At 43.6% G+C, this 27,668-nt stretch overlaps 1 protein-coding gene across 7 annotated transcripts in view; it reads right to left on the minus strand.

Annotated features, from left to right (window-relative positions):
* The window catches only part of PPP2R2B (protein phosphatase 2 regulatory subunit Bbeta), a 512,720-nt gene that overhangs the window by 55,971 nt on the left and 429,081 nt on the right, over positions 1-27,668 (minus strand). For all 7 annotated transcript variants that reach the window (XM_043913169.1, XM_043913170.1, XM_043913168.1 and 4 more), the window contains 2 exons: positions 23,705-23,882; positions 8,622-8,786 (listed from right to left, as the gene is read on the minus strand). In XM_043913169.1, the coding sequence (XP_043769104.1) occupies positions 8,622-8,786; positions 23,705-23,882 (343 nt within the window). The remainder of the gene's footprint in view (positions 1-8,621; positions 8,787-23,704; positions 23,883-27,668) is intronic.

Here is a 27,668-nt window from a genome sequence, read left to right on the forward strand (position 1 = left end):
ATAGAGCAAAGTGATTCAGTATATATTCTTTTCTGTTATAGATTATTACAGGATATGAAATACAGTTCCCTGTGCTATACTTTAGGTTCTTGCTTTATTTTTTAAAATCTACTTTATATTCAATGGTGTGTATCTGGCAATCCCATACACCTAAGCTTCTGCTTTTCTTGTATGATGTTAAAACAAACTCTGCTTACTCAGGATGCTTATGCATGATTTTTGAGTAGGAAATAGACTTCTTAGCACCTCATCACCTCTAAAATCAGTTCCTGTCTGCACGCATGCTAAATCACTTCAGTCATGTCCAACTCTTTGAGATCCATGGACTGTAGCCCACCAGGCTGCTCTGTCCATGGGATTCTCCAGGCCAGAATACTGGGGTGGGTTGTCATGCCCTCCTCCAGGAAAATCAGTTCAAGTCCCCTTTATTCAGAGGGAAATTATGCTTCCACACTACATGAAAGTACCCAGACATCATCACCATAGAACACATGGGGAGGTGTAGAGGCTCACTACAGGTTTTATTGCCCCATCCTCTGGTCCCCTCCTCATTAAGTAAGAGCCACACGCACTGTGTGCTCATGACAGGTTGGGGTTGCACTAAGTGTCCCAGGTCCATGCCCACTTTTCACCCTCACCACCTTTAGGAAAGGATCAGCGTTGGCAACCTGCTCAGGCTGCCTGTGGTGAACAAGCCCGGGACCCACCCCTGGATCTGTCAGCCCCAGGGACTGTGCTCTGGATTATTTTCAGGTCTTCTATTATGGGCCAAACTGTGTACCCCCTCCCCCAAATTCTTACGTTGAAGTCCTAATCCTCAGTGCTTCAGAATGTAACCATATTTGGAGGTAGGATCTTTAAAGAGGTAATTAAATGAAAAAAATGAGGTCATGAGGGTTGACCCTAATCCACTATGACTAGTGTTCTTATAAGAAGGACAGTTTGGGACCCAGACACATGCAGAGAGAAGATGACATGAAGACACAGGGAGAGGCTGGTCAGCAGCAAGCCAAGGGGAGAGCCCTGGAAGAGATCCTTTCTCCATGGTCTTCAGAGGAAACCAACCCTGGTGATGCCTTGGTCCAGGACTTCTAGCCTCCAGAACAGGGAGACAATTACATTTTGTTTTTTAAGTCACCCAGCCCATGGTACTTTGTTATAACAACTCTTGTAACTGAAAACCCCTTCTCTCAACTGCCTTTTCCCACCCGCCTGCCTTTCCACCACAGTAGCTCAGAGAAGCCTCACTTGTAGCTGGGTATCATGCTAAGTGTTAGTAATGCAGTGGTTGGTAAAAGAAATAAAGTTCCTGCCTTTATGGGGGCTTCCCAGGTGGTGCTAGTGGTAAAGAAGTTGCCTGCCAATGCAAGAGATATAATGAGACGTGAGTTTGGTCCCTTGGTTGGGAAGATCCCTTGGAGGAGGGTGTGACAACCCACTCCAGTATTCTTGCCTGGAGAAACCCATGGACAGAGGAGCCTGTGGGCTACAGTCCATGGGGTCTCACAGGGTCGGATAGGACTGAAGTGACATAGCATGCACACACGTCTTTATGGAGACTACATTCTAGTCAGGGAGACAGATGAAGAAAAATATCTATAGCTGAGAACTAAGACATATGTAAGGAAATAAAGTGGGGTGATGCAGTAGAAATAGAGTGAAGATGGGGAAACAGAGAAGTCCTCTTTGAGAGGTATTTTCCCAGAGACCTAAAAAATGAGAGTAGTCCAGACAAGGGAAGGCATGGTGGGAGGGCATTTCAGGTAGGGGAGAGGCTGTGCAAGGGGCCTGAGGCAGGAAAGGGCTGGGTGTGCTAAGGTGCAGGAAGCAGGCCATTGTGGTCAGACTACAAGGAACTGAGGATGGAAAGGTGGGCAGGGACCAGCTTCTCGTGGGGCTTGGAAGGGAGTTTAAATTTAAAGTCTCTCTCATGTCCTTGGTTATCATTCACCACACCTGGCCAGTTTTTTCATTCAACTCCTAATTGTTGTTTAGTTGCTAAGTGTCTGACTCTTTGCAACCCCATGGACTGTAGCCTGCCAGGCTCCTCTGTCCATGGGATTCTCCAAGCAAGAATACTGGAGTGGGTTGCCATTTCCTCCTCCAGGAGATCCTCCTGACTCAGGAATCGAACCTGTGTCTCCTACATTAGAAGGTGAATTCTTTACCACTGGGCCACCAGGGAAGCCCCAACTCCCAACACTCACACATTAAAAGGGAAAAGCAAAATTCAGCTCAGCCACTGCTGCTGCCATCAGCACCCTATTGTTTCAGGCATTAGAATCTCAAACTGCAAACACAACCCTTGTCACTACCGCCAGGAGCAATAGAAAAAAAAAAAACTGAGAGATGAGGAAGAGAATCATCCTTTCCAACCCCTGCTGAGTATGCAGAGTGAGGGACATATGGAAATTAATATATGCAGCTCTGATAGCACGAATCTCCTCGGCATTTTGATTAAACACCGACGGTTATTAAATACCCTCCTTCTCAGAGCTCATCTCCGAAAGCCAATGTTGCTTTTCATTTTGAACTCTGATGAACTGTCTCAATTCCGTTTGCACACCCGGGCTGAACCATGGTCCGCGGAAGGCTGGCATTGGAGGACGATAGAGAAAATCAATATGAAATGTCAGGCGCGAGGTCAGATTGAACTTGTTTTCCCAGTTGGCGGGAGCTGGGGCTGCCGCTGCAGCAGCCAAACAAAGGGAGATGCTCACCGAGGAAGGTCGGCACTTTGGACTGAGTCAAGAAAATGAATTTCGTTCGCTCCTTAATTAGATTAGGAGGCTGGCGGCTGGCAATTTTGAGTGCTGTCGGTGTCAGGATGGGACGCGGGGAGGCAAGGATGCGGCAGGGGTCTGCAAGTGGCCGGCTAGCTCTTGGCCTCCCTAGGGACTGTCCACTGGGTTCTGCTCCTCCAGGGCTGCGTGGGACCCAGACTGCAGGGAGAAGCAGCCTCTGGGACACCTGGGTGTGTGGGCTCAATGACTCTCCCCAGTATCTTCCTCAGGGAATGTCTCAGTCTTTAGGCAGAAGCTCAGAGCTCACTGCCTTGGGTTATAAGGTCCTTGCTACATCCCCTCCCAGCACCACAAGCCTCTGTTTCACACCACTTATTACAGTCATGATGTCATATCTATCTGGGATTCTCTGATGAATGCATCTTCCCTCCTCAGATGGTGTGATGGTTCATCTTATGCATTGACTTGACTGGACAATGGGGTGGCCAGATATTTGGTAAGACATAATCCTGTGGCTTTTAGAGGGTTGTTTTTGAATGAATTTAACATTTATATCAATAGACTGGGTAAAGCAGATTGTCCTTCTTAATGGGGGTGGGCCTTATCCCATCAGTTGAAGATCCGAATAGAACAAAAAGCTGACCCTCCCTCCAGTAAGAGGAAATTCTGCTGCCTGACTCCTTCCAGCCTGGACATCAAATTTTCCCTGCCTTCGCTGTTGAACTGGAACGCTGGCTCTTCTTGGACCACAAGCCTGCTGGCCTGCGTGTTAAAAGTACTTCATCAGCCCTTTTGGGTCTCCTGCAGGCACACTGCAGGTTGTGGGACCTGCTGGCCTCCCTAATTGCACGACCCAAATACTTCTAACAATTATTTCATATTTATATACACACATATAATACATGCACACACATATGCATATGTATGTATGTGTGTGTATATATATATATTATACATATATATGTATAAAAGATGTATATTTCCTATTGGCTCCGTTTCTCTGCAGACCCTCACCAATACTGACCTTGAGCCCCAAGAAGGAAGAAAGCAGACCCAGCTTTGCTCATCACTGTATCTCAGAGTCAGATACAGTACCTCACATATAGTTTGTGGTCAATAAGTACTAGTTAAATAAATGAATAATGGGCCTTACATATCTGGAAGGAGGGTTGGAGTTTTGACCTCCTTGTAGCTGCCAGCCTCAAATCAGAGGGACTCAGGAGGAGTACCTGGAGAAGGGCGTGGCAACCCACTCCAATATTCTTGCCTGGAGAATCCCATGGACAGAGGAGCCTGGTGGGCTATGGTCCATGGGGTCACAAAGAGTCGGACACAACTAAAGCAACTTAGCACGCACGCACAGGAGGAGCAACTGTGGTAACAGCTGCTGACATTTGCTGACTTCCATGTGCCTGACTCAGGGCTCAGCTCTTCGACACATGATGACAGTTACTCCTCATGAATAACCAGCCCTATGAGACAGTCTTTATTATCTCTATGTCTAACGAGGAGCTTGGGATTCAGAGGGATTCAATAACTTGATTCGGGGGGTCATGCAGCTGCTAAGTGTCAGAGCTGAGTTCAGATTCTGACGCTTCTGCTCTAAGCCATTCTAATTCTGGAACTTTCTAAGGCCTTATCCTTTTTCCATCTTGAGTTCAGAGTTCATCGTGCCTTCTAGTCAGCTTCCTCCTCACTATCCAGCCCTGATGTGGGTCTGTCTGACTCCAGAGCCAGGCTGGTGTCTGCCACAAGGGGCTGTGAACACACCTGGTTTCTTGTGCAGTCTCTGCCATCCACTTTGGGCTGGTGGCCCTTCAAGCCCAGTGAGATGACTCATGTCTCCTCCCACACAGCTGGGACCATGTCCCAGACTGGTCCTCACCCCTCACTCCCTTTCCGTATGGCTTCTTATGAGTCCACAATCCACATGCAATTTATGTCAAACCTCAGGCATAAATTTATTTATGGAATCAATATTTACTGAGCATATGTTTGTATGTCAGTCTTTTGTGATACAATGTGAGCAAAATATTGGGTTAGCTAAAAAGTTCACTGGGGGTTTTCTGTAACATCTTATGAAAAAGTCTGAATGAATTATTCGGTCAACCCAATAGATTCGGTTCTTGTCTTCCTCTAGAGGGGCAGGATAAGGAATAAGTAATATCCATGTGTGATGAATGCCAATCTCTAATATTGCTTTACATACCCACAGTTATTTTAAAAGAAAATGTTTATTTTTCCCTTTTCTTTCTCTTCAATTTCCATAGCTACCACCCTTATCTAGGTTATGAATTTCCACTGTATTGAGACAAAAGCACCACCTTCTAATTCCCCTGTTTCTTCCCACCACCACTGTGTTAATCTTCCATAAAATATAAATTCTATAACTCTGTTCTCCAACCAAGTGATCTCCAATTGCTCTTCACATACTAGGAACTGTGCTTCTCAAACTGGGGCACACGTATGTATCCTTGGAGGTCAGGGAGGAGGAGGAAGAGGATACAGGGGTGCACCAAGTAGTATAGGAAGCCATAGATAAATGTTGCATCTTTTGGAAATGTCAATTTCATTTGAAATTTGGGGATGGGTACAAATGTAAATATTAAATTAAGTGGAAAGTAGTCATTTTATGGGAATAAAATGTAAAACCCACGTGAAATTTTAAGATGGAAAAATAAGACTTCAAAGAAAATCCACTGTGGTCAGAATGTCCCCTCAGGTGTTGGGCCTCTGCCAGGTGTGTGGCGTTTTACTTTTGCTGAGAGGCCAGGGCACCCAGAGCACATCAGAGAGGCTGAATAGCTTTCCACTGCCCTTCCTTCACAGCAGCAAGGTTCATGGCCTGGCTCTGGGAGTGCTGAACCTGGCGCAGAATTTTAAGACGGACTAGCTATCAGAGGAGCCGGACTCTGGGTATAGAGCAGGTACTCAGTGAATGAATGAATGAATGAAGGCATAGACTTTTGACTCTGATATTCAACCACTGACTTGATATAAACCATCATACCTATTTGACCTCATTTTCTTCATATTCCTCTTTAACCCAAGCCCAACACTTCTTGCTAAGACTCTTTAAAGGCGTTACATCACTTCCTAACTTCAGGTTTTTGCCCTGAAGGCTGTGCCCTTGTGTGCAAGGCCAAAAACACCCTTCTCTCTATTTCTCACCTAACCAAATCCTACCTGTGCTTCAACATGACTCCTCAGCCTCTGCCTCCCTACTTTGAGGTCTCCCTCCAATGTCCCACGCTCCTACGAATGTCCATACCCCTAATTGTCTCCACCACTCATTTGGGTGTCCCGGGTACATCTTGCCTCATCAGCCAAGCTTGACATTGCTTGAGTGTTAGGAGATGTCTTACCTTTCCATTGTACCTCTCAGAATGCTTATAAGTAATGGACAGATCACAGATACAAGAAGATCATGTTGAAGACCTGCCAATGAATTTTAGTCTAGATCTGCGGTTCTCAGCTAGAAGCAATTTTCATCCCAGGATATTTCACAATGTCTGGAGTCATTTTGAGTTGTCACAACTGGCCTTTGCTGCTTGTATCTAGTGTGAAAAGACCAGGTATGCTGAAAAGCACTCTACAATGCATAGGACAACCACCTCCACCAAAGAAAGAATCCTGTGCCCTTAATTTAACAATGCATTGTTAAGAAATCCTTGTGTTCATTATAGGATCTTCCTAACCTCTTTCCTTGTGTCCCTTTGTTCTCCCAGACAGAACCCAACATCCATCCTTCTTCTTCAGTCTAAGCAACTTCTCCAAAAAATAACTGTAGTCAGATTAGTCCCCTGGTTAATTTAGTGGCTGTTCATTTAGTTTGAAAGAAAATTTAAGGCCATTATCATGGCCATTATGACCAGGCTCTTGCATTCCTCCTGAACTTCACCTGTTCCTTCTCCAAGTCATTTTTATATACCAGCCATATCAGTCCCCCTTGTTGGCTCAAAGATCAGACACTAACAAACATTGATAAAGCATCTATCATGAGCCAGGTACTATTTCAGGTGCTGGGAAATCAACAGTGAACAAAACAGAACAAGTCCATGTCCTCAAGGAGCCAATAGTACAGATCAGTAGTCTTCAAGAGAACCTTCTGCAATGAAGGAAATGTCTTAGGTCAGTCTTAAGTCAGCACTGTCCAGTATAGTAGCTACACACAACTACTGAGTACTGGACACGTGGAGCATCTGAATCAAAATCTTCCAGAAGTGTAAAATACACTTAGTATGACACATCTCATTAACAGTTCTTAATGATTATCTTACCTAAGCCCTGCGACAAACCCGTGAGGTGGATGATATTATCTTACCCATTTTTCATATGAGAGAACAGGCTTGGAAAGGTAAGGGAAAGTTGGACAAAGTCAGGTGGCTAATAAGAGATTAGCCTGGCTCTGACCTGGGTCTGTATGACTCCAGGATCCATGCAATCTACATCCCACCACCCGAGTTAGACCAGCTCCCCTGGGCAATACTCCTCACAGCAAAGGAGTACATGGACATGATCAAAATGACCCAGATAGTCACCCGACTCCGAGCCACACCTCATACAGATGATCATCACTTCGCTCACGTCACTAGGAATTAAAATGAAAAACTGGGGCTGTGGGGGAGAGAGGGCTTCCCTCCCAGTTCTTCATGGCAAGTTTCAGTGGCAGAGCAGCCCTGGCAGACGGCGCTGGCCAGACACTCAGATCCTGTGGCTCCTGAGCATCCTGGAAGCTGCACGTTCTTTAGCCTGACCCTGGGTACGGACGACGGCTGCCCTCCAGGCACCTTTACTCCAGGAAGCGTTTTGTTTTCTAGAAAACCTCTCCACTAGCCCCAGGTTCATCCTGTCCACTACACCTGGCTCTTGCTTCACTCGCTTAAATCGGTCCTAGCCTTTGGCCACCAAGCACTCAGCCCCCATGAGTTTGGAGCCGCTTTGCACCATCAACACCATGAAAACACCAGCGTGACCCCTAGGCCTGTGAGCCTGGGGGACTCGACCCCATCCTCCTCTCTGAAGCCCTCCTGAGTGCCCACTAGAACGACTGCGCCTTCTAGGGTGCTGCTTCTCAAAGCCTCATCCTCTCCATGAAGCTAATAATCCCTGACCCTCAGTTGCTACTTTTTTTAAAAAATTGATATATAATTGATATATAATAGTATATTAGTTTCATACAACATAATGACTTGATATATGTATACAGTGCAAATATTTAAGTTCAGTTAGCAGCAATCACCATGCAGAATTGCAATTTCTTTACGATGAGAACTTTCAAGATCTACTCTCAACAACTTCCAAATACACACTACAGTATGAACTTAGTCACCATTCCCAGGTGCGATTCTCGATTCCTGTATATTCGCAGGCTCCCCAACTGTCCAGCAAGTCCAGCTGATTCTACTGCCAGGATCCGTCCAGAACCCGCCCACTCCTCTCCACTTCCCCACCCCGCCCTTGTCCCGGCGACCCAAGTCTCCTGCCTGGTATCACAACCCTCTCCTAACTGGTCCTCCCAAACCCGCTTCCTGTCCTCAGGTTCATTTCCCCCAGGGCCGCCAGAGGGACCTTAAAACATAATTCAGATCATTTCACAATGTGACAATGACAGGACTCAGGCCTTATTCACCTCTGTATTCCACGGCCCAAAGCCAGCGCTGGTGGGATTCGACACCAGTAAAGGTTTTCTCTCTACTCAAATACCAGACTTGGAGCCGACTCCCGAGTCAGGACAACACGTGTGTAGCTTCCTTACTCCGGGCGTGTCTGAGGTGGGGAAGGACAGCAGCCCCCCAGGCCCTCCCCCTTCTCCTTCTGCGCGTCGGGGCCGGGGGCGCACCCCCTCCCTCAGCCCCGGCGCGGCTGGCTACTCACACTTGGTGTGCCGGTCACACAGCGCCGACGCCCGCATGTCACACAGCCGGATGGTCCCCTTGCTGCTGCTGTACACGAAGGTGTTGCAGTGGTGGGGGTGGAACTCGGCCGCCGTGATCACCTCCGTGAGCTCCTCCATGTTGGCCGGCTTGATGTCCACGATATCTGGCGCGGGCGAGTCAAGGAGGGCGCCGCGGGGACGGGCGCCTCCGCGGGGACTAAGCATCATCGCTTTATCTAGAGGAACAGGTCAGCGCTGAGCACACACGGAGGAGCCTCATCAGGACTCTGTGAGCAGGCAGGCGGCTATCACTGGACTCACGCAGGTGAGGCCCAGGACGTTCAGTGGCCAAAGGGAGAACTAGACCTCAGGTCCCCCCAGGCCCTAATCAGGGTTCCATCCCCCATCACACGCAGATGCTCCATCCACATTAAAGTCACCTGCTCATGCAGTCAGGCTAAACTGTGCCAGGCTGCAAGGGCTTTCCTTTCTCATTTTATAACAGTGGTTAAGAAACCAGTCCCGTCACAACTAAATAATTCAATATATTTGAAATTTTAACCAAACCCCTGGGCTGATAAATTATATCTAGGACAGACTGTGAATCTTCTCCCACAAAACCCCTTAGATCTTTAGAGAGGGTGTGGAGAGAAGGGAACCTGCCTGCACTGTTGGGTGGGAATGTAAATTGAGACAGCCACTATGAAGGTTCCTTAAAAAACTCAAATCAGAACTGCCCTGAGAAAATCATAATTTAAAAGGACATGTATACCCCAACATTCACTGTAGCACTATTTACAATAGCCAGGACATGGAAACAACCTAAATGTCCTAAATGATAGATGAATGGATAAAGAAGATTTGGTACATATATACAGTGGAATATTCGGAGAAGGCAATGGCACCCCACTCCAGTACTCTTGCCTGGAAAATCCCATGGACAGAGGAGCCTGGTAGGCTACAGTCCATGGGGTAGCAAAGAGTTGGATACAACTGAGCAACTTCACTTTCCTGCATTGGAGAAGGAAATGGCAACCCACTCCAGTGTTCTTGTCTGGAGAATCCCAGGGATGGGGGAGCCTGGTGGGTTGCCATCTATGGGGTTGCACAGAGTTGGACATGACTAAAGTGACTTAGCAGCAGTAGTAGGATACAGTGGAATATTATTCAGTCATAAAAGGGAAAGCAATTAGATCATTTGTAGAGATGTGGATGAACTTAGAGCTGTCATACAGAGTTAAGTCACAAAGAGAAAAAGAAATATCATATATTAATGTATATATGTGGAATCTAGAAAAATAGTACTGATGAGCCTATTAGCAGGGCAGGAATAGAGACACAAATGTACAGAATGGACCTGTGGATGCAGGGAGGGCGGGGGCGGGCCATATCGGGAGAGAAACACTGACATATATACACCACCATGTGTAAAACAGAGAGCTCGTGGGAAGTTACCATATAATACAGGGAACTCAGCTTGGTGCTCTGTGATGACCTGGATGGGTGGGATGGGGGCGGATGGGAAGGAGACTCAAGAGGGAGGGGATATATGTATACTTATAGCTGATTTACTTCATTGGACAGCAGAGACTAACATAAAACTGTAAAATAATTTTACTGCAATAAAAAAATAATGTCAATGAAATTATAACAGCTGCTACCACTTACTGAGCACTGACTATAGGTCAATCGCTGTGCAAAGCACGTCATGTGCTTTCTTTCATTTAATCCTTATAACAGCTCTCTAATTAGCACTTTACTTATCCCTGTTTTTTAAAGGGTGGAAACAGAGTCTTGGAGTATGTAAGTAACGTGCCCCAAGTCACATGGCTAAAGAGTGGCAGTGGTAGGATTTTATCCCAGGTGCAAGATTTGCACTTTTTAGTAATTATGCAAAATTTCTCTTACTGAAGATATACAGGATCTCAAATCTCCACAAACTGTGATTTGCTTTAGAGCTTGTGTGGGAGTTCACGTATTAAAAAGAAGCCATCCAATTGCGCAGCAGGATAGTTTTGGCCTCCCTAGTTTTTTTTTTTTTTTTTTAAATTTTTTTTATTTTTATTCTTTGAATCAGCCATGGATTTACATGTATTCCCAATCCTAGTTTTATCTTCGTTTTTCTTTTTTTGTCCTGAGTATTTTCCTTTCTGATGAAGAATTATCATACCTCTATTTTTAAGGAACATACCCTTGTGTATTGAAATGAAACATTTGGCCTTTCATCTATCAATATGATGGTGCCCTAACAGAAACAAACACCTTTAGTGGGCGTGAGTTTGTGCTGACCCATTCACATTCCTACTGAGAGCGCGGGGGACCTGGGTGCAGGTAGGGAGGTGCCTGAGGGCTTGCGGTCTGAGAACCAGCAAAGGAAGAGGTCTCTTGATGCAGATGCTGTGAACCAAAGTGATTCTCACTTTTGAGCCATATTTGTGATTTTGCCCCTCCTGTTTATCACTGGGTAGCATTTTTTAACTTAACATTTGTTTCTATGGGTGAACTTAGATCGACTTACTTTTTTCTTTACTCAGCCTCATAATCAGTAATCCAATATTCATGAAATCATCGGTTTAAAAAGCTAGTTACATTTTAAATAACACACCTGAAATAAATGCATTTAATAATTAAAATGAACACATTTATGTGTGTGCCAGGAACTTACGAATCACATTTCGGAAAACACTGCCTTGAATCAACAAGCAATAACTTGAGACAGACCATGCCATTAGACTGGGATGGATAAAAGTCTATGTTTTTTTGTGAGGTTGGTGGCCTAATCTCCTTAGAGTTTAAAAGAGTAATGAGTAAATGCACTGATATTTTTAGTCACATTAGCACTAACAAAGTAGTCATCTATTAGCAAACGTCACCCATGCTCCTGCACATAGTTTGAGGCAATAATGGCTGTGTATCTAGTTGTGCCTGTTTCTCCTTCAATTATCCCTTATAAATCCTGTTGGGTTCTTTCTAAAATTAGCTTGAGACTGAACTAACATTACATCTTGCTACAATTTCCCTCAGCAACCCAGATGCAGATATAACTTGTGCCTCCAGAGCATGTAGGTCCCCTGGACTCATAAAATACTACCTTTCAACTCAACTGCTCTCAGAGTTATAAATATTATCACAGTTAGCATCATATGCTGGGGAACAGGAGCCTGTTTCCCCCCAGAAGAAGGCCCCAAGCTGCAGCTCTGGGGTTCTCTCCAGCCCCCTGACCCATGCATGCCCTGGGCTTTGTAGCCACAATACAGGGTGGGGTGAGCAGAGGTTAGTGTTTAGCTGTTGTCAGACTTCATTTCCCTCCAGAAAGAGCCTCCATACTCCACTGTGCCAGTGAGCATGTTTCTCTTTTCCCAAAATAGGGCAAGAAAATCTGGTGTCAGCTTTCTCAACCTCTACCAGTACAGCTCTAAAAACAAGCTTAACTGGAAAGGATCTTGGCTGTGTGGGAGGGGGAGGTGCTACATCTATGGTTACTTTTTTTCTCACCTAAAAATAAAGCTCACAAGTTAGAACGTGTGAAAATGAAGTGCTTAAACATATATATGAAACCAGGAGCATCCTCCACCTTCAAGAACACCATGAGAACTGAGTGTGCTTAGGGCTGCTGCCTCTGGACCCTTCCTCTCTCCTTCCCCTCCATCCATCCTGGACCTCCAAGCCTGCCCACCATCCCTCACACCCAAGCATCTTCCTTGTGACTAAATAGAGTGCTTCTTTGGGTCTGAACTTATGGGGTTCAGGAGAAAAGTCATGACTCCAATCCTCTTTTTAGTAATTGTGGTGATAAGGACAACAAGGAAGATAATACGAAAATAAAAAGCAGTTGCCAAAGTTCATCAAGTGCCACACACTGTCTCATTTGCTTTTCACTTCATCCTTATGACGCTAATATTATTAATAGACCTGTTTTTGAGCAGAGGAAATAGTGACTGAGGTAAGTTACTTAATGTTATATGATGGTAGTGGGTGGAGCTGGGATCTGAACCCAGGTTTGTTTGACTCTAGAGCCTGGTTCCTAACCACACGCCACCCTCCTTCACTGACAATGGCCCTCACAGAGCCAGCCTTTCTCAGCAATGTAATTCTGGCTCTCTTGAAACTCCCCTGGCTTATCTGAGAGGGATTCTGCTTGGAACTGGTGCTTGTTCAATTCACCCACCACTCTGGGCGCTACATTTTTTAGAACCAGAATTTGGACCCAGCATCTGACCTAGGAGTTTTGTGTTCTCTGATGTGATGATTTTTTTTTTTTTAAAGGAACTGTAAGTTGAGACAAAAACATGATAAAGGGTTTCTTGAATTGTTAACTGATGGAGGATTTTCTGAGTTCTAAAAACATTTAGGAGGAGTCTAGTTTCCAAAAATTCAATGGCGTGTGGGGATGACAAGAGAGCATATTTTACATGCATTATCTGTAAACTCAGTCTTTTTCCTTATACAGTTCTCAAGGGAGATACACACCTCCAGCATGTGTGGTTGTGCCCTTCATGTTGGGAGGGAAGGAGACAGGAAAGGAGTAATGCCTGGCTCCCTGTATTATCTTGGAAATGGAATGATGCATGTTGACAGTCAATTTTCTTTTCCTCATCTTTTAGAGCTCTCTATCCAAATTATTTCCCTGTTGTCCCAAAGAACTAAATAGCAAAGGCAAAACAGAGCAATGGATTCACGGCTAATATACAAGGCAGACAGCCAACAGATTGCTATTAAATTAACCCTGGGGCTTGACAGATCTGTTCATCCTGACCCCAACCGCTTATGGCATTCCTTATTAATGCTGAGCCCAGGCAAATTACCTCTGCTAACAAAAGGGGTTAATATGCCTCTCTGCTGGGACTCGAGGCAGCGCTGGGGACGGGAGGGGGCACAGCCAGTTTGGCAGCTGAGCTCCACGCTTGGAAGGCAGGAGGTGGGAAGGTGAGGGCACTGCTGTGCCAGGCAATGGCCTAAGGCATCATTTAAAATAATAATTGAAGACACTAGGAGGTCACCTCTTAAGGGATCAGCTTCAAACAAATAAAAAGCCAAGGCCATAAATTACATCAGCGGTGGGGTAAGGAGATGAAGAGGGTTATGGAAGGATGCTCAAGGGGAGATGGATGGGGACCATTCAAGAGTCATTTCCTTGATCCCAAATTTGGAAAAGTTTTCTATCAAAATGTCTATAGAAACATTATAAAGGAGAAAGACTGACAACAACCTTAATACACAGAAATAGGGAAATGATTGAGTAAATTCTGGTTGATATCATTAAATTGTTTATGCAATAAAATGCCAAGTCTGTTAAACAACTTGCAAGAAAAATTCTATCTATAGTGTGACCATAATGTCATTTAAAATTTATACTCTGAAAATAAAATAAAATAAAATAAAATGAAATTCATACTCTGAAACTGATGGCCTAAAAGGCAAAAATACCAAATGTCATTGATAGTTCTACTGGGGTGGGTCTATGAATTTCTTTTCAATTATCAGTTTTTTCACTTTTACATTTTCTTTTAATGATGTTGTACTATTTTAAGATTGAAAAAGACAAGATTTTTTAATGCTTATTATACATATGTATAATTTTAGGTGAGGTAAGTTAGATAAAAATATATACAGTCTGATCATAGGCATGTAAAAAGAATGAGAGAGAATAGAATGGAAGAATATATAGTTATATCTTACAGAGGGATTTGATTTTAAGGTTAGTATTAAATTATCCTTTAAAAATGCTAGCTTGGGTTCATTCATTTGTTCCTTCATGTATTTAATAAATATTCACAAAGAATCTGCCAGGGATAGGTTCCAGGCACAGAAGATATAGCTGTGACCACAGCACATCAAAAAAATCCCTTGAACCATGGATCCTATGTTCTAGAAGGGAACATGGTCACTAAACAAGATAAATAAATAGAATATATAGTTTATTAGGTAGTAATAACTGCTAAATAGGCAAAACAGGGGAGAAAGTACATATGTGTGAATGGGCAGTGTGTATGTGTGCACACGTGTGTGTGTGTGTGTGACTCTAGATTGAACAGAAGATGACTTCCTGGATAAATTAAGAATTTAAAAAGTTCCTTATTTTTCTGAGCCCTACTGTGGAATTAACCAGCATTAAAATTGTGATGTAAATTCCTTGTATATACACAAAATTAGGTGGTGAGATTATAGGTCATTTTATAATCTCTACAATGAATCCATATTATTAAACCAAGAAAACAAACAGTGAATAAAGTAGTTTCCTTGGCTTAGAACCAGCTATGAGACAGTTGAGAAACCAGGAACCTCATCTCTGGGTAAAGCTGAAGACAATATTGTGATAAACACTGCAATTGTAACCAGTGGGGTCAAAAGATTAGAATTCATTTTGTTTCCAACTCTATTTTGCTCCAAGATATGGGAAAGTCATTTTCCTTCTCTCAGGATTTCAATTTCTTTGCCTTTGAATGGGTATCATTCTGTTAACTCTGTTAGTCTGAGAATTTTGATGATCAAATAAGACAGTGGAGAAAAAGTTATTTATTTAATGTTTTGGCAGTGGATTGAATAATCCCAACTTTCAAATAAAACATGTATTTTTTCCCAAAGATAACTTTTATATGCATTAGGTTTGTGAGTTTTTGAAGATATTCTCATATGCTTCTGTCTTGATCTTTGCTAATTTTGCTGATACTGAGTTTTTTTTTTTTTTGGATACTGAGTTTTTTTCTCTCCCCTTTCTTTCTAAGCCAACTACTGATAGCTGAGCCCAGCAGGAGGCCAGTCTGCCTGTCGAGTCAGAGACTGGACTCTAGATTTACCTGGGTAAGACACCCATGTTCAAAAGCAGTCGAGGGTTTTCAGATAGCACTTCAAGTCTGCCAGTACTGAAAGTGGAGAATAGCCTTATCATGACCTTGAAAACTGAGCATATTAGAGCTGGATTCTGTTTCAGGGGACATGAGTTTATTTGAGTCTTTATTCCAAAGTCTGAATTTAATCTTTGGATATAAAGCAGTGATTACAAGCCATCCAGATCTTGTCAGCAGAAAGGACTTGCTGCTGGATGGCACCACACTGAAAATCTCCAAAGAGGACTCCGAGGGATCTTCCTCTCTTAAGAGCTTAAAAAAAGCCAATGAGCAAATATTCATGGTGGGCTTTGCCAACTGCTAGGATCACTGTGAGAGGACTGACAAAGAGACACATGGTGCCCTATGAGGTGCTTTTGGACACGTGTTGAGCTGCAAAAGACATGGGATAAGACGTCCTTTACAACTGTGGGTGGGGGGTACTCGAAAGTCCCATAACCACAGCCTCTTTCCTATTCATGTGACACAGCTTGAAATTTCTCCATTAGAAAACACTCAATACTTCCTTCAAAGGCCAATCCACATGGTATTTTCTGTATGAAATGTTCCAGCCCTTCTTTCATGATCCTTCCTACCTATGTATCCATAGCACCTTGACCGTACCTCTAGCAATACACTTAAGATACTGTGATAGAGAGGGCATTTTCCTGGAATATAAGAGTGAGACAGGCCTAGATTTGGAGCTTCACTGGTGACTCAGTGGTAAAGAATCCACCTGCCAATGCAGGAGAGGCATGTTCAATCCCTGGGTCGGGAAGATCCCCTGGAGAAGAAAATGGCAACCCACTCCAGTGTTCTTGCCTGGGAAATCCCATGGACAGAGGAGCCTGGCGGGCTACAGCTCATGGAGTCACAAAGAGTCGGACATGACTTAGCGATTAAACAACAAACAACAGATCTAGATTTTAATCTCAAATCCTGTGGCCAGTTACTATCTAACCCTCATTTTAAATGTCTTTTAACTTGTGAATTTATCAACAAAGAGAGGAAGAAAACTATAGGAGATGATATAATCCACCTGCTACTTCATAGAGGCCCCCTCCCACCCCCCCAAAAAAACAAAAACAAAAACCTGTCAGTCTCATCCTCCCTAGTATGGTTACATGTCTGTCTCCCTCTGTCCACATGCTCACTGTGGAAGCTTTGTGAAATGTTAACTTGGTGAAGTGCAACACTTCTAAAATGTTTTTTCTGGTTGTGGTGGGGTAACAAGGATCATTCTCTGGGGCGGGTTGAGGAGCAAAAGAGAGAAAGCAGCCACTCTGCAGGCACGCACAGGTTCCCCCGGTGCTCAGTCAAACAGTGATCTACATGCTGTTATAATGGACTCTGCAGACCTGGTTAAAGGGCCCAATCAGTTGACTTTAATTGAATCATAAGGGAGGTTATCCTGGGTGGGCCTGAACTAGTCTGTTGGAAGGCATTTAAACCAAGGTTTAGGTCTTCCTTGAGGAAGAGAGCCCAACAGATGCTGAGACTACAACTCCTCTCCCTTCCCTCTCAGTCATCCATCTTGACGGCCGTGTGTGATCGTGGCCTGTGGTGTTCCAGCTTCTTGTGGTCTTCCTATGCCTGACTGCTGGCCTTACAGACTTTGGGTTTGCAAGGCTAATTCACTGTACTATGTCAATCTGTCTCTCTCTCTCTAGACACCCACATATAACCTCTCCTACTGGTTTTACTTCTCTGGTTGAATTCATCCTCCCTCTAGATTACAAGGACCATGACATCAGGGATGGATTTTTTTATTCATCTTGGCATCTCCAGTGCACACCGTAAGTGCTCAGTAAATGTGGATGAGTTCTCATTAGCTATCTACAGGGAACTCTACTCAATACTCTGTAATTACCTATATGTGAATGGAATCTAAAAAGAGTAGATATATTTATACATATAATTGATTCACTTTGCTCTATAGTAGAAACTAATGCAACATTGTAAATCAACTATATTCCAATAAAATAAAAATCTTTAAATGTTTGGGGGTTTTACTTTAATTTATTCTTGTGACTTATCAGCCTTCTTTAGGCAAGGTTTTATTTATTTATTTATTTATTTGTTTTTTTTTTAAGATGTAGAAAACTCACAGTAGGTCAATAGGCCAAGATACCAGGGCTCCTCTGTCCATGGGATTCTCAGACAAGAGTACTGGAGTGGGTTTCCATTTCCTCCTCCAGGGGATCTTCCCAGCCCAGGAATCAAACTCAATTTCTTATGTCTCCAGCACTGGCAGGCAGAGTCTTTACCTCTGTACCACCTGGGTGTGGATCACTTAACCTGTGCTTTTCTTAGCAGAGAATGGGATCAAAGCAACAAGAATGGGACCCAGGGTAAGAAGAATAGGGGACTTGAAATATGCCCCCAATAATAAAAGCCACTGTTTATAGTCTTCACTTTGTGCCAGGCACTCAGCTAAGTACTTGAATGACTACCTCATTTAAACCTCACAATAACCTTCTATTATTCCCATTAACTGATGAGGAAACTGAAGGCCAGAGAAATGTTAAAACACTTGTCAAGGTTACAGCTTTTAGGAGAGGAAGCTGGATTCGAATCCAGGGAATCTGACTCCAGAGTCTGCCTTCCCAACTACTAAGTGATACAACTCCAAGGAAGTTCAAGGAGCCCCAGAAGAAGTCTGCAGAGTTGCTTTCTCATCCTTTCTCCTGATAACATGAGGCTCAAAGGGCAGAGAAATACCCAGACCCCGAAGCCCTAGATCTGCTTTCAGATGCAGAGGGTCAGCAACCACATGAGCAAGGCACCAGGCCTGGGAAAATCCACCAAGGTGGCATTTAATATGGCAAGGAAGGGGTTGCTGTGGCACACACATGCCAATGTGCTGGATGCGTTATCGGAAGGGATGCTCTGCTTTTACACTAAATGTCAGACTAAAATTGATATGTGCAGTTGTGGACAGGACTAAGAAGGAGCTGACCCTGGGCTCCTACCCAGTCCATAATGCAACTTGTTAAATTAAATCCATATCAAGTAAAAGTAAAGATACAGTCCTTCGCAACTGTATACTGAGCACCTAGTTGGTGCTAGGCACTGCATTAAGCCATGGGATAAAGCCGCAACAACAGCAAGGGAGAGGAATTTGGGAAGCCCCATAGCTTCCCTCAAAGCCTGCCCAGAGAAATTCTATTGGGTTAAAAGGAAGGCTGCTGTCCATGGTACTAGGGAGTGACAGAAACTAGAAGCCAAAAGTTGTGGTTATGATCAAGGGAATCAAAATCCAAAAGGACCTCTGCTCAGCTGACAAGTGAGGCTGATGCAGAGGGGTGATAAAGACCAATTCAGAGATGAAGCACCCTGGAATCCAGTTGGTTTCTTCCAGAGAAATCCTCTGTCTCATGCTTAGAGACTGGGGTTTATACAAGGTATGTCCTTTGCTCACGTTTCCAGCCTTGCTTACAAATTTACTTCACTCTCTGGACCTCCTTGAGTTCCACCAACACATCATGCTCCCTACCACCACAGGACCTTTGTACATGATAGATTGATCTTTACCAAGTTAGCTCATGCTCATCTTCTTACAATTCTCAACTCAACAATCAGTTCCTCAGCAAAGCCTTGTTTTATTCCCTAGTCTACATCAGGTTTTTAAAAATGCATTCACCAAACCATATTTCCTTTCTTTGCAGGATTTACTTCAGTTTGTAATTATATATTCATTGGTGTGATTATTTGATTAATGTCATTCTAAAGGCAGAAAATTTGTTTCTTTTTATTCTTGTATCCCTGTGGCTTAATGCAGTGCCTAGCACAAACTAGGTCTCAGTATATAGTTGTGGAGGGCTGTATCATTACTTTTACTTGATGTGGATTTATTTAATAGGTTCCAAAATGGACTAGGTAGGAGCCCAGAGTCAACTCCTTCTTAGAACTGAGAACAGAGTTCAAAGGATCCTAGGTATATAATACTTTTCATAATTAAGAAACATCCTTACTTTATTGAAAAGTCAGGGCTGCCTTTTGCCCTAGAAAACCACTAATCTAGAAATGAGTTGTTATTGTCCTGATGTAGTTAACCCATTAAGGCCAGAGTCTGACCATGTTATGCTAGAACCTGTTACACAAAACAGGGACAGGCTGACTATGGATGAAAGGAAGAGGATACAAGACCAGGCGCCATAAGGCTAGGAATGTCTCCCTCTGATATGGTGCTAAACACAAGGCCTGGACCTCAGAGACCTTGTAGATATCTGGTAACTAGGGTATAATGAGCAACATCTTGCAAACAACACCAAACAACAGAACTGAAGGGGGTGTCTAGAACTGAGAAGACTCAGAAAATAAATTCAACAGAATAGAATCTACCCTTCTAACACTCAACGTTTCTAGTTTCCTTTTATCTTCAGCAATAATTATGACTATAGACTTCCCTGGTGGTCCTGTGATTAAGAACTCTACCTGCCAAAACAGGGGACACAGGTTCAATCCTTGGTCTGGGAAGATTCCACATGCCATAGGGCAACTAAGCTCGTGCTCCATAACTACTGAGTCAGTGCTCAAAAGTCCATGAGCCACAACTACTGCAGACCATGCTCTGCAACAGGAGAAGCCACCACAATGAAAAGCCCATGTGGCACAACTGAAGAATCTCCACTTGCCATAACTAGAGAAAGCCTGAGTGCAGCAACAAAGACCCATGCAGTAAAAAAATAAATATAACTAAATAATTAATAAGATAACTATGATTGTGGTGGTCCCTGCTCACTGATCATTTACTTAGCAAGGTACTGCCCTAAGCGTACATGTACACATATATACACATATGTATGTGTGCATGTTTATAAACACCTTTTACAAAATTCAAACAATCTTCTTTGACAGAGCTCTTCTCTACAGATCGTGATGTAGAGACTTGGCTAAGTTAAGAGCCATGTTAAAGCTTACACAGCCAGCAAGTAGTAGAGCTGGGTGAGAACTTCAGGCTTGTTGGACTCCAAAGACTGTGTTCTCAAGCACAATGCCAATGTCACGCCAAATGCTAGTCACTGGAAGCCATGACTTTAAAAAACCATATTGTAACACTACTTGCTTTAATGGCTACTAATACTTTTCTTTACATACACACACTACATAATTTAAATGTATTTTTCAGTATCTGTGATATCATAGGATATGATAGTTGTATTTTATAATATTCATTGTCATAAATACGTAATTATGAAAACAAAAAACATCCACATAGTATTTAGAAGCAGTTTGCCTCCCATGTCAGGGTTACTCATACCATACTTTGGGAATCCCACACTTTTCTATCCAGAACCATGTTTCTTCTGCCTCTTTCAGTGGATAAGAAGCACCATGGAAATGGCACTAAACAACATCTGATTTAAGAAGACCTGTCTGGTGGTTGGTGCTTTTCCAAGGCTTTGAAAGATGGCTGCTTCCTACCCCAGAGGCGGCTGCACTTCAGAGACAGCAAGCTAAAGGGTCCCAGTTTGTAGAGTCTGCTCAGTGCTCAGGGCGGTTTGGTTGAAAATAACTATATAGATATCAGTTATTATCATTCTCATGATGACAATGATTATTTTACATATGGCTGCTTTAAGGGTGAATGGCATGGGCTCATTTGTATGCCAGCATCTGGCAGGCTGTCACACATCTGCAGAATATAACCTCAACTGTGCTATTAATACTTCCCCTTTGCGTTCTCCCCAAGGCATCTGTCTCCTAAAGTGCCTAAAGAAACTTCGCTCCCTCTTGAAGCCCTAGAGGCAAAATTCGGAAAACATGTCACCTAGACTGGGGACAGCAGAAGCTCAGAGTGACAGCAGCTGAGCCTGAACAGATTTCTGGCTCTTGGAATAGATGTCAAGGCAGACAGGGAACCACCACCCACACTCGTTCTGTTAGCAGCTGCACTTCCAGGCAAAATCTGGGGGCAGATTCTCCTAGGCTCACACAATATGTCCCATCTGCTCTGTGATCAACAAAAGATGTCAGTCATGGTCTTCATGGTCAGTTCTCAGTCTCCATAATCCCCACCACTGGCTTCTAGCTGCCTTCCCTGAAAAGCCTTGGGAGACTCTTCTGAGGCGGAGACCAGGGGACTGTGCACCTAAACCGGGTCTTTTTATTCATGTGCAACAGCTGTACCACATTTCCCAGCCTGCCTCCCAGTGAGAGGTGGTCATGGAGTTGAGTGAGCTAATGGCACGCATGCTAATTTAGAACCTGGCTCACTGGCGTCTCCCTTGCGTGGTCCTACACCATCTTCCTCTTTTGCTGTACAGATGCCGATAAGGCATCGTTAACACTGGGAAACCACAAGATGGAAAGAACCCGAATCTCTGAATCACTGGTTAGAGGAGGCTGCCTGCTGATGGAGATCAGCAATATCGGACTTTACAGGAGAAATAATCTTTTATATGTTTGAGCCATTATGGACTGTATTTCATATCAGAACATTCAGAGCTTTACTATAACTAATATATCCTTATGGTGAAATCGCCAGATTCTATTTCATTATCAATTATCTCATGGATTATCTCCACTTTAGTGACCTACTAGTATTTCAAACTTGACATGTCCAATCAAAATGGTACTTTCTGTATGTCAGAATATCCTAAGTACTGGGATACAGGAATGGATCATACAAAGTTCCTTCTCTCATAGAATACACATTCAAAGACAGGGAAGCCCAAAATATACAAATTAAAAAAAACAGTTACAGAGAGTGACACATATTATGAAGTTAATGGGGATAGAAGGTTATTGGGGGTTCCTTGGGAGTTAGTGGGAGGAAGTGCCTCTGAAGAGGTGACAGGAGATTGAAATCTATATGATGACATGTAAAAAGTCAGCCCTTTGGACTCTGGGGGCAAAGTATTCCAAGAAGAGGGAACAACAAACGCAGAGAATGGAAGGAAGATCAAGCATTACCGAGGAACAGAAAAGAGGTTAGGTGGTAAAGAAGAGTGACCTCGGGGAGAGTGGTATGACAAGGCAGCAAAGAGGGAGGCAGGGACATGATCATGTGAAATCTTACAGTCCAAGATTAAGAACTTGGACCTTATTCTAAGTTCAAACGGAAACTGCCAGTGTGTTTTAGTCCTGGGAGGAATGATATATGAATTACACGTTGAAAGGCCCACTCTATTATGCGGGACACGTATTGTGTAGGACAGAGAGAAAGAACAGAAACCAGAGAGTAGAATATTGCAGTCACAAAGGTGAAAGCACCATGGCCAATACTAGTGTGGGTTGGCAGGAGTGGAGATGGAAAGAGATGAGTTGATTTGAGATACATTTTAGAGGAAGCAAAGGCAGGGCTCACGGACAAATTGGGTTGGTGGGTAGAGAGGCTGGTAACTGGGAGAAAGGATCAATATTGACTCTTATGTTAGTTACTCAGCTGCCTGGGTGGTGAAATCATTAAGATTGGGAATTCAAGAGAAGAGTCAGGTCTGTGGTGGAATGAACCACATGATAGGTGCTGAATAAATGACTGATTTTAACATGAAATATAGGGTCAACATAGTAGGACGAGAATGCTGGGTCATATACTCACTTAGTAGTTGTCTTGATTTCTCTAAATTTGAGTTAACAGAAGATAATAATAATTTCAATATGGGGTTGTTATATCCAATATACTCTTGGCAGGAAGAGACTGAAGAAGTATGATGGGGACACGAGCATTGCTAATAAAGTTTGATTTTCTGATTTAGATGTTACTTATACAGGAGTCCTCTGCCTGTGAAAATTCATCAAGCTGGACAATTATGATATGTGCACTTTTCAAAATGAGATTCTATATGTTAAGTTCCCAGTGCAGTGCCTGGAATTCAACAAATCCACTATTACTTTCATTATTATGATACAATGAAAACCATTTCCTATGTAACTGTGGTCCATAATGTAGATATAGGCCATTCGTGAATTCATCAACAAGAGGAAGGAACCTTACCCTAAACTCTAGGGTCTAGTCTTATAGCTGATAAAGTTCTAATTCATGACACACAAATGCTTCTGCATAAAGGAAGTGATTCAGTGTTCTAACCCAAAGGTAGTCCTGGTTCACTACTTGCAATTCAATACCTCCCTAACTTTGGACAAAAGTGTATCACAGATGCCAATATAATTTAAAAGGGAACAGATCTCCACAAGTGCTAAGTCTTCGATAGTGATTGCCCCTTTCTCTTCCATTTCCTCCCAAGCTTGCTCATACCTGAATAGTCTTGATTCAAGCCAACTGGTTATTGGCCCCAAAGAAAGGATACTAAAACTTTGATTGGTTATTTCAAAGTTCCATAGGTTAATTCTCAGGTCATCAGCTGACATGTAGGTTTCATAGTCGCTGTTGACTGATATAGAGTTGATGTGATATGTGTGCGCGTTGGCAAATACTCTTCGCGGGGTGGCCTCCACCATCAGGTCCATGGGTCTCAGGACAGGCACCTGGGATGCAAGAGAAACAAATTGCTTCAGAACCAAAGCTCTTCATTAGGAAAGACTGTGTGTGTTTATGTCCTTCATTATTACACACAAAATCATGACCACATCACATCAAAGGAGATCTAAGCTAGAGAAAGAGACTGATAAATTACATGCGGTTCCTATTCCCTTTGGTGCCTTTTAGTTTCACTCTTTTTAAAAAATGTCACCATCCCTTAGCCCTCATGGGCAATTTCATCCTTTGTAGACTCTAAGATTTTTTTCAAGTGGCCTCCTCTCAGGGGAACTTTGAATCCACTGTGGGGTGATTAGCTGCCAGAGATGTTGTTCCAGATTGTTTGTTTTTTAAAACATGAAATCTATTTTTAGAAGGAAGTTGTAGAAATTTTTAGAAATGTCTAGTTCAACTGAGATTAAAATTTAGTTTTCATGGCTTTGGGAGCCTAGGCCCCATCCTGGTTCTATCTTCCATCTTTTTAAAAGAATTTTGGGAAAGCATATAATCACCCAATTCTAGTAGCCCAAAATCAGTCATTACAATATAGGGAACCCATTGTTTTATCTGGGAAGATCTTGGTTTAACCTGGATATCAACAAGGCAGTGTACACTGTCATGTCAAAACTGTCCCCATTTGGACAATAAATTATATGGTCATCTTACTGATACATAAAGGATACTTAGTATTTGTAGAATGAATAAGTGAGAATATGTGAACAATTGTTATCTTCTTATGGGTCAAAGAATCAGACAGTTAAATAGTTTTGCACACAAGGGACTTTCCTGGTGGTCCAGTGATTAAGACTTTGCCTTCTAATGCAGGGGGTACAGGTTCCATCCCTGGTTGGGGGGGCTAAGATTTCACATGCCTTGTGTGACCAAAAAAAATGAAACGTAAAACAGAGGCAATATTGTAACAAATTCAAAAAAGACTTTAAAAATGGTCCATATCACAAAAATCTTAAAAAAAAATGTTGAATGAAGAATTCAGAAGAAACACAGAATCCTATGAAAATGTGGCACTGGATATCCTGGAAATCAGAGAAGCTTGAGATGTGGATGTAGGAAGAACCAGGGATCCTCTAAAAGCCAGGAGTGGGATGGAAGGGAAAGTCTTCACAAGCCCTCTACCTTGTTGTGGATGGTGGTTCTATAGCAGAGGCCCAGGGAAGGCAAAAACTAAGAGAGCTGGTTCTGACCACAGATTCACCCCTCACTGACAGGCTGTGTGACCTTGGGCAATTATCTTGCCCCTTCTGGGCTCTAGTTTTACTCTCTGAAATATCCACTGTGCCCTACTTATCATGAAGGGTGGTTGGGATCTGTTGAGATGATTTGCCCTTCAGTTCAACCTCCTATTCACCCTTTCAACAACATTTTCTTGAGCTCTGTACAAGGTCCTGGTGGTGGGGGTGGGGGGGACATTCAACTGAGGAGCCAAACCAGACACTTGCCTTCATCTGGCTGGTCCAGATGGTGGGGGCAGGTATGAAATCATCTCATAATAAAATGTAGCAAGCACCCCAAAGGAGAGGAAATAGCACAAAGAAGGATTTAACCTGGTCAGAGAGGTCTGGAGAGGATGACTTAAAGGATGAGAAGGGATCTACTAGTTCAGGAGGGGAAGGAAGAATGCTCCAGTCAGTGGAAAGAGCACGTGCAAATGTCCTATGGTGAGGGTGACACAAGAATGAAAGATCAATGGGTCAGTGTAGTTGAGACAGAGAGTGATGAGAACCACGGTGGGAGATGGAGTGACAGGGTAGGTAAGAGGCAGGCCCCAAAAGAGATTTTTGCCACCACCCTAAGAGAAATGAAAGTGAAAAGTGAAAGTGTTAGTCAGTCGTGTCCGACTCTGTGACCGCATGGACTGTAGCCCACCAGCCCAAGAGATATGGGAAGAAATCAAAAGATTTTTCAATGATTTTGATATGATGAGGATCAAAGTTTCTGTGAGATCATTCCTGATGTAGTGGGGAGAACAAATTATAGAGGATGAATGAAGTAGAATTTCAAAAAGGAAGGTGATATATTGATACTATTGAACACCAATTAAAGGTATGTTTGAGTTAAGGCTTTGTAATGGGTAAGAAAAGTGCCTTAGAAACTCTCCCACAAATATTTATTGGGCACTGATGCTGTGTCAATTATCCTTCATACACCACCTCAGGAAATTCTTTGACAACTCTGTGAAATAGATACCAGTAGCATGAAGTACTATGATAAAGAGAAAACTCAGGCTCAGAGAAGCTAAGTCACTGGCCCAGAGTTGCCTGGTTGTAGGAGGCATAGTCAGAATTTGATTGCAGAGTCTATCTGACTGCAAAGCTAGGGCTTTTCCCACTGTATCACACCTCACTCAGATACTATAACATAGTAGGAAGTGATAAATGCTCTGTAAGGGACATGAGTACAGGGCCCATAAAATTTATGGAATTGACAGATTTATGGGTAGTAATAATGGTAGTGGTAGTCGTAGAATTTTGCGGTTAAGCTGCCTCTAGAAGTCTCAATTTGGAGTTGGAGGTGTTCATGGCATTTGAATAGGGTGTCTTCCATGTGCTTTCAGAGATTCATGCCCTGCTTTGAGCTTTGTCACAAAGAAATTCCCTACCTGGAGCTTTTGAGCTCTGCACTCCCCTACTCCCACCCGCCTCCCCAAGGTAGTGGCCCTGAAAGCAGGTTCCCCAGGGCTAGAGAAGCAATGGAATCTGTGAGGACTTCCTGGGGCTTTGCCTAAACTCTTCTCTGGGCCTCCTTCATTACCCTCACTGTCTGCACAGCCTTCCTGTGGCTGTGGTGATGGGGGGAGGGAACACGACAGCTGGGATCAAGAGGCATTACAAGTGGGAGCTGCCAGCTCAGAGCTTCAGCTTCATGTGACAGGCCTGCCTGCTAATTCAGGCTGACATACTCCATGATGTAGCACTTAATGGGGAAGCTCTGGGAAGGTATCTGGGGAGGGAGTGCTAATGCTCTGCCCAGATAAGCCAGGCGACAAATATCACTCGTGATATTCCCACACCCTCCCTATGCCCAGGTCAAGGCTGTCCACTGCCCAGGGACACCCTGTCAAAAGGAGGAAGAAGGAGGGAAGGTGGTTCAAGCTTACCAACTGGACAGGATGACCAGTTAGGAAACCTTGCTGGGACTGTGTTTCCTGTCTGCTCTGGATATATGCTCTTTCTGGGGCCAGGCAGGGAGAAGAGTGGGATACAGGTCCCCGAGTTCAGCCCATAGGCAATTATTTGGGTCTTCCCTGTAAGATCAGGGAGGGCTTCCTGTAGTAGCAGTCACTGAGTTAGAGCACCTCTGCCCTTCAGCCCTCTCGGTAGCCGACCTCACGAGGAAGATTCCTTGTTTGCCATTTTACCGGGGAGGTGAAATAACCTGTCTGACATCACACAGAGGAAGGAGCAGGGCTGAACTGGGACAATGTGGTTCCTGAGTGAGCTCACAGAATCACTGCTGCAAAAGAGACGCCTAGGATGAAATACGAAAATGCCACTTCTGCAAGTCAAAAATTGTCACATCTAGGTAATTTCATGTGGTTCAGCCTAACACTTGGGAAGGACTCTGTGCCATATGGATGTGACATTGACTCATGAAACCTGAACCTTGGAAGGACCCCTGGAGTCTCCTTCAAGGATGTCACAAGTATATGTGTGTGTTGGGGAGGGGCACAGTGGGAGGGCATGGTGTCTGGGCCTTACGACCTTCATCATTCTTGGTAATATGCTTGGATTCTCACACCTTGCTTAAGTAACTATGGATAAGGAAAGTTTGAGACC

The sequence above is a fragment of the Cervus elaphus genome, chromosome 9, assembly GCF_910594005.1.
Source record: "Cervus elaphus chromosome 9, mCerEla1.1, whole genome shotgun sequence".
NCBI lineage: Eukaryota > Metazoa > Chordata > Mammalia > Artiodactyla > Cervidae > Cervus > Cervus elaphus.